The 13,472-nt window shown below is 41.7% G+C and overlaps 1 protein-coding gene across 6 annotated transcripts in view; it reads right to left on the bottom strand.

Moving 5' to 3' along the window:
- Nucleotides 1-4,386: 4,386 nt before the first annotated feature.
- Nucleotides 4,387-13,472, bottom strand: part of Jmjd1c (jumonji domain containing 1C) — a 163,982-nt gene continuing 154,896 nt past the window's right edge. For all 6 annotated transcript variants that reach the window (XM_057751048.1, XM_057751047.1, XM_057751046.1 and 3 more), the window contains 4 exons: nt 12,783-12,922; nt 10,895-11,071; nt 5,720-5,851; nt 4,387-5,260 (listed from right to left, as the gene is read on the bottom strand). In XM_057751048.1, coding sequence (XP_057607031.1) covers nt 5,171-5,260; nt 5,720-5,851; nt 10,895-11,071; nt 12,783-12,922 — 539 coding nt within the window. In that variant the 3' untranslated portion in view covers nt 4,387-5,170. The remainder of the gene's footprint in view (nt 5,261-5,719; nt 5,852-10,894; nt 11,072-12,782; nt 12,923-13,472) is intronic.

The following is a 13,472-nucleotide window of genomic DNA, read 5'->3' as shown; positions in this document are numbered from 1 at the left end:
ACACTGGGCAGTAGTGGCACAAGCCTTTAATCTCAGCACTCGGGAGGCAGAGGCAAGTGGATCTCTGTGAGTTCGAGGCCAGCCTGGTCTACAAGAGCTAGTTCCAGAACAGGCTCCAAATCTACAGAGAAACCCTGTTTCAGAAAACACACACACACAAACCCCAACAACAACAAAACACCAAGGTCCCAGGACAGCAAGATGGTTCAGTGGATAAGGGTGCTTGCTGCCACCCCTCATGATCCTAGTTTGGTCTATAACTCATGGTGGAAGGAGGAAACTCCCACCACTTGGCCTCTGACGTCCACCCCTGAAGACAGGACAAAGGAAGTGGTGTGAGACTTATCCTAAGCAGCAGCTTTGACCTTCCCCACACGGAGCCCAGCGGGGGTAGCTGCCTTTGGCCCCAGGACTGAGCTCTTTCTGAGACAACACACACATAAAGGATGCATTTAGGATGGCTCGTGAATGACGGCTTTTTTGTGGTGCGGGAGTCACCACACAACTGAGACCTGACTGAACAGCTGATGTCAGCTAGGAAAACCTCTCTAGCCAAGATTGCAAATTCAACTTTCAATGCAGCTAGTGACTGGCAATTTGTTTAAATCCCCTAAGGGCATGAGATGAAGCCCAGTACACCTTGAGCTCCAACCCTAGTACCACATAAGCCTAGAATGGTGGTGGTACAAGCCTACATCCCCACCACTCACACCAGGGCCTAGCAGGAAAATTACAAGCTCAGGGTCATTGTAGTCTGCACAGACATTTTTTTTGTTTTTTTCATTTATTTTAAATTTGCCTCCTCCCCGCCACCGCCTCCCATTTTCCTCCCCCTCCCCCAATCAACTCCCCCTCCCTCAGCAGCCCGAAGAGCAATCAGGGTTCCCTGCCCTGTGGGAAGTCCAAGGACCTCCCACCTCCTTCCAGGTCTAGTAAGGTGAGCATCCAAACTGCCTAGGCTCCCACAAAGCCAGTACGTGCAGTAGGATCAAAACCCAGTGCCTTTGTTCTTGAGTTCTCAGTAGTCCTCATTGTCCGCTATGTTCAGCGAGTCCGGTTTTATCCTATGCTTTTTCAGACCCAGTCCAGCTGGCCTTGGTGAGTTCCTGATAGAACATCCCCATTGTCTCAGTGTGTGGGTGCACCCCTCACGGTCCTGAGTTTCTTGCTTGTGCTCTCTCTCCTCTGCTCCTCATTTGGGCCTTGGGATTTTAGTCCGGTGCTCCAATGTGGGTCTCTGTCTCCTTTCATCGCTTGATGAAGGTTAATATCCCGGAAGATAACTATGTTTTTCTTTGGGTTCACCTTCTTATTTAGCTTCTCTAGGATCACGAATTATAGGCTCAATGTCCTTTATTTATGGCTAGAAACCCATTATGAGTGAGTACATCCCATGTTCCTCTTTTTGGGTCTGGGATACCTCATTCAGGATAGTGTTTTCTATTTCCATCCATTTGCATGCAAAATTCAGGAAGTCATTGTTTTTTACTGCTGAGTAGTACTCTAATATGTATATATTCCATACTTTCTTCATCCATTCTTCCATTGAAGGACATCTAGGTTGCTTTCAGGTTCTGGCTATTACAAACAATGCTGCTATGAACATAGTTGAGCATATACTTTCGTTGTATGATAGGGCATCTCTTGGGTATATTCCCAAGAGTAGTATTGCTGGGTCCTGGGGTAGGTTGATCCCAAATTTCCTGAGAAACCGCCACACTGCTTTCCAAAGTGGTTGCACAAGTTTGCATTCCCACCAGCAATGGATGAGTGTACCCCTTTCTCCACATCCTCTCCAGCAAAGGCTATCGTTGGTGTTTTTGATTTTAGCCATTCTGACAGGTGTAAGATGGTGTCTCAAAGTTGTTTTGATTTGCATTTCCCTGATCGCTAAGGAAGTTGAACATGACCTTAAGTGTCTTTTGGCCATTTGAACTTCTGTTGAGAATTCTTTTCAGTTCAGTGCCCCATTTTTTAATTGGGTTAATCAGCATTTTCACATCTAATTTCTTGAGTTCTTTATATATTTTGAAGATCAGACCTTTGTCTGTTACGGGGTTGGTGAAGATCTTCTCCCAGTCAGTGGGTTGCCTTTTTGTCTTAGTGACAGTGTCCTTTGCTTTACAGAAGCTTCTCAGTTTCAGGTCCCATTTATTGAGCGCACAGACGTTTTGAGGCCAGCCTGGACTTAGGAGAACCAAAGACTCTGAATATTGTTCACTACAACACTGTCATCTAATTGTGTAAATCCATGTCTTAACTTTTGCAATTAGGTGACTTCTAAATCTTTAATGAGATGAGTGACACACATGGCTTTGTGTCCTATCTTGCTTGTTATAACCCAATGCATGGTGCAGAGGACTGAGTTAACTACAGAATGGTAGCTAACTTGCATTCCTTTCCCTTTTTTAACTGGCTTGGCATATGGGATACACTCATCAAGTCAAATATTTAAGAGTGCTTGACCCACAGATCTTAATTAGATACATTTAAGTCTGTATTTCATGAGCTAGAAGACAGCATACTGACGAAAGGGTGCTGCAACCTCAGAATACATGGCAGCGAAGATATGGACATGTGCATGCTAGTCAGCACCTGTGCTGAAGTCTCAGGGTAACAACTACCATATGGACGTGATCACTTTTATAAAAGCCCCCTGGCCTTGATGTTTTCTCTTTTAAAGATACTTGTGCACACATGTACATACCGTGTTTGCCAAGGCCAACTGTCTCGGATACTCCTTTGAGGCAGGGTTGCTACCTCAACATGGAACATGTTTATTTTTAAGATTTCTTTTTCTTTTGTGTGTATGTGTAAGTGCAGGTACAGAGAGTCCAGGAGAAACTGTAAGATCCCCTGGAGCTAGAGTTATAGCTGGTTGTGAGCCATCTATGTGGATCCTGGGAACTGAACTTGGATCCTCTGCAAAGCAGTATGTGCTCTTAACCTTTGAGCCATTTCCCCAGTTCCTGGAGACTAACAACCTAAAGTGATCCTGTCTTCAATTGCTAGGAGGCTTTATTTGTAGGAATACCTCACCATGATACCCACAGTGCTGGGATGAGCTGAAACAGTTTCCATGATTACAGAGCAGGGTTTTTCTTAAGTGTTAATCTAGGTCTCCAGTTTGTATATTTAGAAAATCCTCACCATCACTTTACATAGGAAATAGACACAGTAAGATATATATGAGGAACAGAGCCAACCAAAAGGCTAGAGTTGAAATGTGGTATTGCTGCTTGAGATGCTAGGGAGATAGTTCTGTTCGTCAAGCTGCTAGGCCAGCACGAGGACCTGAGGGCACTAAATATAAATCTCGCTCATAACAAGCTAAGTGGTGGGGCCGTCCTGGGAGACAGAGATGAAGATGGACCCTTGAGGCTTCCTGGTCAGCCATGCTTGCCCAAAATGTCACACCCAGGTCTCAGTAAGAGAACATAACTGACGAGAAAAAGGGGTGGGGGCAAAAACTCACGGAACTGAGGCAGATTTGAGAAAATGATATAAGTACAAAGCTCACATGTAAAATAGTCTTCAGTACATTTTCCTCCTGACTTCTCTCTCACTGGTTCTTGTACCAGATACTGTGTGAAAATGCTCTTGTACACTGTAAAGATTTGTCACTTGTATTGGTTTATAAAACACTGATTGGCCAGTAGGCAGGCAGGAAGTATAGGCAGGGCCACCAGACTAGGAGAATTCTGGGAAGAGGAAAGGCAGAGAGTCAATTTATCAGCCAGATGGAGAGGAAGCAAGACGAGAATGCCTTACTGAGAAAAGACACCAAGTGACGTGGCTAAATAGGTAAGAATTACTAGTTAGCCGGTTGAGGTGGCGCATGCTGGTAGGATTTGCTGAAGGAGGCAGAGGCAGGAGGATCACGAGTTCAAGGCCAGCCTGGGCTATACATTAAAAAAAAATTACTAGTTAATTTAAGTTGTACGAGCTAGTTAATAATAAGCCTGAGCTATCAAGCCAACCAGTTTAGAATGAAGATTAGCCTCTCTGTGTTTCTTTTGGACTGAATGGCTGTGGGACCAGGATGAACAGAAACTTCCATCTACAGCCAGAAATAGGTACCTAATGTGAAATGAGTTGCTCAGACTCCTGCTGGACCTTACCTGGATAAAAAGTGTCATAAGCAGGCCACATTAAGCTTTCTTCTCAATAGCCAAAGATGTCAATGGAGAACTACATATTCCAGCAGCAAAGTCTAGCTAGCATCAAGCAACCAGTTGGGACAGTGAAGAACTACAGAAACAAAACAAATCTGGCAGGGCCACACAATAAGGGGCAGAGGTCTTAGTCACAGCTTGTGGCTGCAAACTTTGCGTTATCCCAGCAGTGTCAGACCAGAGAGGGAGAACCAGAACAACAGGCTTCTTGATAAAGTCTTTTAATGGAAAATGTAAAACCCCTTTCAACTGTAATGTACAAAGCCATATGTAACACTTGCACTTTAACAAAAGCAAGCCAATGTTTTAAAAAAATACATCCTTAAATGTATATATGTATATATTTACATAGCATATTAAGTTTAATATTTAGCTTTAAAACTTCACATAAATTTTACCAAAATGAGACAATTTTAAATAAATTACACCTTTTGAAAATGTTTAATTGTACAGTCAATAGCTTCAACAAAATATTGAAGTGTCTTGAGTTTAGTATCTACTTTATATACTTTCTATTTTACACATTTTACAATTATTTGGCAGTAATTTTCTGATTATGACATGACTGCTGTGCAATCCAGCAATTTTCCAAACGCAGGCAACAGCTGGTGTTTGTGTTCTAGTCTCACAGTAACTGTCTCAATGTAGTGAAAAATATCAGTTATTTTATTAAACTGTACAAGAGCACATTTACACTTGATCAACAATATAGCATAGATTTTTTTTTTGTTTTGTTTTTTACCAAAAATAAATACATCATTTTAAATCTGGCATCTTCACAAACATCATATACACTATGATACAGGGGCAGCTGTACTGGGCTGCCTTTAACTTTAGCTTGTTTTATAGCTAGCACTGAATCACAGGGCCGTGACATAATGCTATACTGGTATGGTGTCAGTAGCAAGTAATTACTACAAAGAGAATTTCTTGGCACTGATGGTTTAATGGAGCTCAAGTCAGACCTATTGTCACTCAAGGGGTTCCAACCACAGTTAAGTGTCCTCCATATCCTCTACTTCATCTTCATGCATCTTCAAAGTTCTCACCATTTCTTTGACTGCATGATATAAGATATTCTTAACCTGGAAGAGATGGCATTTGCAATCACGTGAGCTGGGGAAGAATTCACAAAGGACAGCTGCTGGATTAAAAACAAAATTACATATATATTTCAAGACAGGATTTCACTATCGCTCAAACTCAAGAGCAATCCTCTTGCTGCAGCCTCCCTAGTGCTGGGAATACAGAGCATGCACTACATGCTTGCTTAAAAAAGCAAAGTGATAACTTTAATTTGAAGGGAACCAAGGAGCATCAATGTGCCATGAGTCCATATTTCAACACCAATCAGTGAGCTCAGTGAAACACATGCTGATGTTGACTGGGGTATCTTAGTGTGTCAGGCAGCAGCTGCCTAAGCTGGGATGCATACATCCTGTTTTCTGAACATAAAAAGGCAACAACAAAAAACTAACAAAACAAAAAACCAAACACAAAAATAAAACAAAAATCTGGATCTCCTTGGAACAATCACTCCTTACCTGTAGTTTATCATCATAATTGATTTCCTCTTTCAAAAGCCTCAGTTCCTGCGTTAAATGAAATGACTGTACAAGATGTTCTGGGGAGACAAAGTCTTCAGTTACCTGAATACAGCTGTGAAAATTCTGTACCTATTTCAAAACAAAAAAAAAGTGAAATACAAATCTTAGAAGGTCAGAATGGGAGCAAAGAAAAGCCAGGCTGTCTAAAATGAATAAATACAAAAGACAGTTCTGCCAGAGAATTTTCCCAAAACATCAAATGGATTTCAGAGCTTAAGACCACACTTTAATGAGAAAGTTATGTCACCAAAAAGCTTCATGTGAAGTGACTTTGTAAATGAAGTATTTTTAAATGATAAAAACAAATGACTTTTCCAGGAATCCTTTGGAGAGGCTAATATGATCCTAAATTATCAATATTGTCTAGATGGGCTTTCAAAATGCATTATGTTAAAACCCTGCTAAGGAGAGGCTGTAAGAAGCACTAATCTGTGCGGTTGCTATTCCTTTGTTACTCCCATCAGTATCAGTTCTTAGATCAGAGAATAAAGAAAAGGAAATGCAACTTTACTTCATTTGCTAGGCACTGGGGTCGGAACTTTAGTTTCAGAACTGATCTATATTTTTTGTTATTTGTGCCTTTGTTTAAAAAATTAGCCAATTAACAAGACCCTCTGATCTCATGTGACTTTAGTTTAAGTTTTTCAAAACAGTTTCTCTTGGTTGACTACATGGTACTCTTCAGGAGCCAGTCAGCACTGAATCATTTGCTTAGCAGTCACACCTTCTGCATGTCCTTGTTCCTAACAACTGCTTTCGCTCAATGATCTGTATAACAGAGAAGGCCCACGTGGATCTAATTTGAAATTTTTTAAATTGTCTTTAGTTGTCTTCAAAAGAGGTTTTAAAATGCCATAAAAATTCCTGGGAAAGAAGGAATAACTGAAAAACTAAGCATTTACATTTACTCTAATTTTTAAGTTTGCAAAACAAATTTAATTGGAAGAGTGAGATGAAGCCGACAGTAAGTGGGAGATGGAGACTGTGGGAGAGAATCTAATTGATGGCAGGGTGATGGGGTTCCAGAGGGGCTAGAATTCCTCCTCTGGACGTATGACCACCTGAACAGCTGCTGAAGTCTGCAGAGTTGTTTAACTCAAGGACTGTGCCTCTATTGACAAGTTGGTAGCACCAAAAAGTAAGCGCTCTGTTTCTGTGCTCATTAGGCTGCTGGTTCCTCTGGAGTAACAGTGGGAGCCTCACAAGTGCAGCGTGTCTGTACAGTCTCTCTGGGTCTTCCTATTGTCTGTAGAACAGATGCTCTATTCAGAACAGTGGACTATGGATGAGATGCTCAGCTCCTGTCCCAAGACAAATCAGCCAAGAAATGGCAAGTCAACAGGAGCCCAACTCCTGTGCTGTCTTGTCTAACAGATGCTTTACACTGCTACATTAACTCTCTCATACCAGCTATATCGTCTCCAATGCCTTGAGTCTCCCATGTCTTATCTGGGCATGCTGTGGGATGAGTGAGTCCTTCAGGAGTCTTAGCATGTTACCTTTTGGTATGTTTAGCTCTAGCATGACCTAAAATCACTTGTAGCTCCCAAATTCTCATTTAGATCCTTTGTTCAATGTCTTGTTCTTTTCAGTCTCTTCATCCATCATCTTTGTGGTTTCTCCTTTAGATATTTTACCCATGGCATTTCCTTGAGTTCTTTGCATTATCAGTCCAAGTTCTGGGCTTCCTTGGGGACACTTCTGCCAATCCGTCTCTCCTCTGAACAGGCTATCCTTTTCTGTTTCTGTGCACGTGTTTACCACGCTAGGCTGAAAACTGGGCATCTGAACATTACCATGTGATTCCCTTGCCTCAAGGTTTGGTGTCACGGGTCACTGAGGACTGCAGCCATCCTTTAGCCACTCGGCAGTTTCTGAGAAGGCTCTATTTCTTGCTGCGCATGGTCAGGAAGTCTCTGTCCTGTTTTTTTTTCAGTGGCCAGCTGTGTGCTGACAGAGATTTCCTTAAAGAGACTTTCTTCTTAAAACAGCCTCTTGGCTCTTCTGAGCTGTGTCACCTCCCAGAGCTTGAAAGGGCTATGTCAGCTTTGCCAATTTATGGCTGCTTTAGAATGTTTTCAGACTGCCAACTTTTACTAATGCCTACAGGATCGCATGTGTTTCTGAACAACCCCTATCTGGTGTATTTTGCTGAAAGCTTGAGGGTTAAAGAGGATCCAGTTTTAAAGCAGAATACAAAAGAGCTTCCCATTCCACTTATGCCTTTTGTTTGCCGTCTGAGTCATTAATCATGAGCTTTTCATGTTTATAGTCCAAATGTTATTTTTTAAGAAAGGATTCATTATCATTATTTGGTTGTTTCTGAAAATGTTATGTGAGGTTTCGCCACACATTTCTTCTGGTCATTCAAATGCAGGTAATTTGTAGCCCCCCCCCCCCCCAAAAAAAAAAACCCACAGGTTTTCTCTGTATAGCCCTGCTGTTCTGGAACTCACTCCGTAGACCAGGCTGGCCTCGAACTCACATAGATTCATCTGCCTCTGCCTCCTGAGTGCTGGAATTAAAGATGTGCGGCACAACTACCCAGCATGGCTGACAATTTGTAACTCTTAAAGACATCATGAAATCACTCACTATAAATGCTAGTAAGCTAAGCATGTTAGGGCAAACTTATTAATAAAGATTTTCTGTTCAGCTTTTTTCTTTTGTTTCTTTCTCCCTGTAGTATTGGGGGTGGAAGACTGAGCCTCATAATCTAGGCCACTGCTCTGCTGCCCCAGCTCTAGTCTCAATTTTAAAGGCCATTCAGAACACTACAATGGAGAAAAGTGAACACTGGAGATGAAGCTCTAACAACAGCTCTCTGTCTAGGTAGGTGGATAGATATAATTTCACATACTTTGTTTGATTTACAAACACAAACAACTTACAATTTTAGAGTGGGCTTTACAAAGGAACTGTGGCCATCACACTTCCAGTTGCTAAGATAAACACTGAAACTGCCCTGCAGTGTTTAAATGCTGCTATCTCCTAGTGTCTGTCCTACTCACTGCTGAGCCAGCACAATATGCTGCTTCCTTCCCAGCAGTGCTGGCCTTCTAAAGAATCAGAAAAACCAGGGCTGGGGTATGGTTCCAGTAAGAAAGCACTCTGGGAACTGGGCAGGAAATCACTGTACATCTGAAGCCAGCCTGTCTAAACAACAAAATGCTATCTCAACTCTGTCCTTTCCTTTATACCCTACAGCTACCCTCTTATCAAGACAACAACAAACACTTGGAAGCAGCAAGGGCAAGAGAGGAAGCAGAGAAAATAAAATGAACATAGCATCAATGGGAGGGAAGTTACTGCCTCTTTACAGAACAATGAGAGTTTCTTAAATTTAGCCAGACCTTTTTCACCTGCCCAGGCAAATGCGATTTGCCAGTATTGACCTAATGGGGAAAGGGAATGTTCACACAGAAGCCTGTATGTAAATGTTTACATGTAACAATTGCCCAAACTAGAAACAACCTAAACGTATTTCAGTTGGAGAGATAAGACTTAAAAAATATTTCCTATGTCACCATAGTTCACTAGCAACAAAAACGGACCACTTGCTCTATACACTATGGATGAATCTGAAATACATTGTAAAGAAAAGCCAGACTTAAACTGGGCAGTGGTGGTTCAATCCCAGCACTCGGGAGGCAGAGGCAGGCAGATCTCTGTAAATTCGAGGCCAGCTTGGTCTATAGAGCTACTTCTAGCACAGCCAAGGCTACAAAGAGAAACCGTGTCTCAAAAATCCAAAAAGGAAGAAAGAAAAGCCAGACTTAAAGAGTACACGCTGAGGGCAAGAAAGGTAGCTCAGCAGTTAAAAACATATACTGCTCTTAAAGAAGATGTGATGTCACTTTCCAACACCCATGTCAGGTGACTAGGTTAGTGTAAGCCTACTAGTAACCTGTAATCCCTGCTCCAAGAGGAACTGATGCCTCTGGCCCTGTGGGCGCCTATACTCACATATCCACAGTTCATAAAACACACACAATGACTCCATGACTATTTATCTATCAGAAGAGGTCTGACTGTAGTCCAGGCAGGAACGGAACTGATAGAATCCTTTCACTTTCAGAGAGCAAGCCTGACAGGTGTGGACATCAAAGCTGGTCTGAGTACAATGAAATGACATTCTCAGAAAAGCAGAAGGTAGTGGCAGAAGGAGCACAAGTTCCAGGTCATACGCAGTAAGCTACACAGTAAGTTCCAGGCTAGCCTAGGCTACATGAAACCATGTCCCCCAAAAAGGAGGTGGGGAAGAGCTGGAAAGAAGATTGGACAATTAAGAGCAGCTGCTTTGCTGCTCTCTGGAGGACCTGAGTTTAGTTGCCAGCCCTAACCGTAGCTTACAACCACTTGTAACTCTAGCCCTGCTTCCACGGCACCTGTTCTCACCTGCTTATACCATTACATAGAAATGTATACTATAGATATTAAAAGTTGTATCATAACCATCTGCAGTGTCCACTATAAGAAAAGTTAACATTGAAAAAAGGTGTGATCACACACACCTGTAACGCCAGTGCTTGGAGCCAGAGGCGGCAACACCACTTCCAGTTCAAGAGGAATCTGGTTTGCAAAGCAAGACTCCATTAAATACCCCAGAACTTGGAAGGCTGACAGAAGGCAAGTGTGTCTCAAATGACTGAAAACAGTCAACTATCACCCTGACAGCAAACTTGAAGTGTAAACAAGGACCGGCAAGTCCTAGTCTCTATAATCAAACACAAGTCTTACACTATTCTACCACAGACAGTTTTCTTAAAATAATTTACATTTGAGTACAAGTTAGCTATTGTCTGATGAGGCTAGAACAAATAAATGGCATATAGGGCTCAGAATCCCAATCAGAAGCAACTGGGATTAATATCTCTAAAATAAGCACAAGACTATAAGAAATATAACCATTCAGTATATTTTCTAGGAAGTTATAGTAGAAAAGTAATTACTTTAGATTTCAAACACTATAAATACCATTTCAATGGAAATACAATGGTGCTGGTCATTTTCCTACTTTACATCTTTTATTTTTACCTATACACAGAACAATTCTTTTCCAAAATTAAGTCCTTCAGAGGACAGGAGTATTAGAATTACATAAATGTGTACCTGATGAAGTGTTCCTGCTGGCAAAACGATGGCATCACCAAGAAACTGAATCAGAGTGCAGGCTCTCACACCATGCTCCTCAAGCAGCCTCTGGCGGAGCTTTCTATTCACATACCAGCTTTGGTCCCGGATTGGATCATGCTCGGGCAGAACTTCAAGGCCTTGTTCTTTTGAAATCTGATAAAATAAAAATACCAACTTAATGGAATTGAAAAATCTGAGTTAAACTTATATTGGTCTTGTGCTTGCCTACTCTTAGAAAACAAAGGCACTGGCTACTTTTGCAGAGGACGTGTGTTTGTTTCCCAATATCCACACAGCAGTTAACAACCATCTGTAACTCCAGTTCCAGAGAGGCCAATGTTTTTCTTTTGGTGTCCTCAGGCAAACCAAAAACACCAATGACTGTTCATAATTCGGAGGAGGAGGAGGAGGAGGAGGCGGAGGCGGAGGCGGAGGCGGAGGCGGAGGCGGAGGCGGGGCTGTGGTGGTAAGAAGTATCTTTTAGCTTAGCATTTATTCTAGAGGTCAAAGCACCTGGATCTCTTTGGGTTAGAGAGGCCCACCTGTTCTACATAGTGAGTCCAGGCCAGTCAGAGGTAGAATAAGAATCTGTCTCAAAACAATAGCAACACTAAAACATGCTGCAATTATTCAAAAAAAAAAAAAAAAGTCAAGGCTATTAAAAGAGCACCACTGTTGGCAGTGCTCATGTCCCTTTCACCACTGCTTTCTACTGGGAGGCTCTTACCTATTCGGTTTCTTCCTTGCATTGCTTCCTAGTCACATAGATGAAGAAAACTACTTGTCTTTTTTCTCTCTAAAGTCAAACCAATCATGTGTATGGATTTCGTAACCCCTTAAGGACACGTACAAAGTTTTAGACTTAACGACCTAACCCTTCAAGAATCTAGTTCAAAGAACTGTTAAAAGTTACTAAAAAGCTGGATTTAAAAGGCACAATTATCATGTATCAAGTTAAAGCACTTAGGCATCCTGGTATATAGTGGCAACTTGCAAGGACATTTGCTTCACATAGATCACAGAAACATTTAAATCCTTTCAAGAAGATGAAAAAAATAAGCAACAATAGTGATTCCTTAAATCCTTCAAACCACCAAATATCATTTTATTACTTATTTTAGTCAAGGGCACCCCTAACAAGGAGCTATTAGCAGCTGATGGCTTTTTGGGGAGAGTTACTTGTCTTTAGTGGTGGTCACTGGTGGGATGCTCATGGCCTATTGCATAACATTATACCCATACACATGTATGTAGCATGAACTAGAGTTGCTGGGTTATAAAAGAGTCAACAGTGGGTGCACATCTTTAATTCCAGCACTCAGGAGGCAGAGGCAGGTGGCTCTCTGAGCTCAAGGTCAGCCTGGTCTACAGAGTGAGTTCCAAAACAACCAGGATTACACAGGGAAACCCTGTCTTAAATGCCCACCCACAAAAGGCAGCTAAGGAGGGAGATATGTGGTGGGAAGGAAAGGGAGGAGATGGAAGGGTGTGTGTGTGTGTGTGTGTGTGTATATATATATATATATGAAATTTTCAAAGGTTAAATCTGTATGGGTGTTCTCCCATATGTACAGTTGTGCTCCACATGTGTGCCAGTGCTCAGAGGCCAGAAAGAGGTCTTTGGATGATTATGAGATGCCATGTGGGTGGTGGGAATAACCTGGGTCCTCTGCAAAAGCACCAAATGATCTTAATTGCTGAGCCATCTCTTCAGCCCAACATAAAGGAGCTTTTGGAATCAATAAAACACTAAAGAGGATCTTATACTGCAGAATGCAAAAAAAAAAAAAAAAAAAAAAAAAGTAGATAAATAATTAGTTCCTATTCAAAGCAAAGGTAGGATTCTCTGGAACCTCAATTATACCTTTTGAAGAAATTCCCTTATCTTGTCAAGATCTTTTCCAGCATAAATATGCCACAGAGCACCAGGCAGTTCACTCGAATCCTTTAATCTTTTCCTTAAAACGTCATCCAATTCTTCTTCTTCGAATTTCTTAAGTATTCCTGAAACACAGGGAATTATTTTCGATTGGTCAGTAAAGACTAATAGAGAGCAGGACCCGCTAAGGCCGATTATCAGAGCAGGAGCTCTTTTGCCTTGCCTTATTTTTTTTAATGGGGCGGGGGGGGGGCGCATTGAGCAGGGTGTCTCAATATGCAGCCCAAGCTACTTGCTATTCAACAAAGTCTGGATTGCAACTCAATATTCTCTTGTCTCAGTTTCTAGATAAAAATATGTGATCCCACTGAGGGGCTAGGACCAGCACTCTTTAAAACCAGTTATATATCCAAAACTGTTGGGGGAGCAGAGCCCCGAGTTTTGAAACTCCTGTGTCCACAAGGAGTGAAACAGCGATTTCCCATGAGTTTGTTTCTGAATCAGAGAATCTCTACTTTAGAGCTAAAAAATTAGTTTCAAAATAAACAACATCTTCCCTGTCTCAGTGGTGGTCTGAACAATATAAACTCAAGGCATTTTAACCTACAAAGTTATTTTTGACATTTATTATTTAGCTTCTCTAACTACTAAGACCGATAGGAACCACTGCCTTAA

This window comes from Chionomys nivalis, chromosome 19 (assembly GCF_950005125.1).
Source record: "Chionomys nivalis chromosome 19, mChiNiv1.1, whole genome shotgun sequence".
Classification (NCBI taxonomy): domain Eukaryota; kingdom Metazoa; phylum Chordata; class Mammalia; order Rodentia; family Cricetidae; genus Chionomys; species Chionomys nivalis.
The sequence above is the reverse complement of the archived record's forward strand: the minus strand, read 5'-3'. Positions and strand labels throughout refer to the sequence as shown.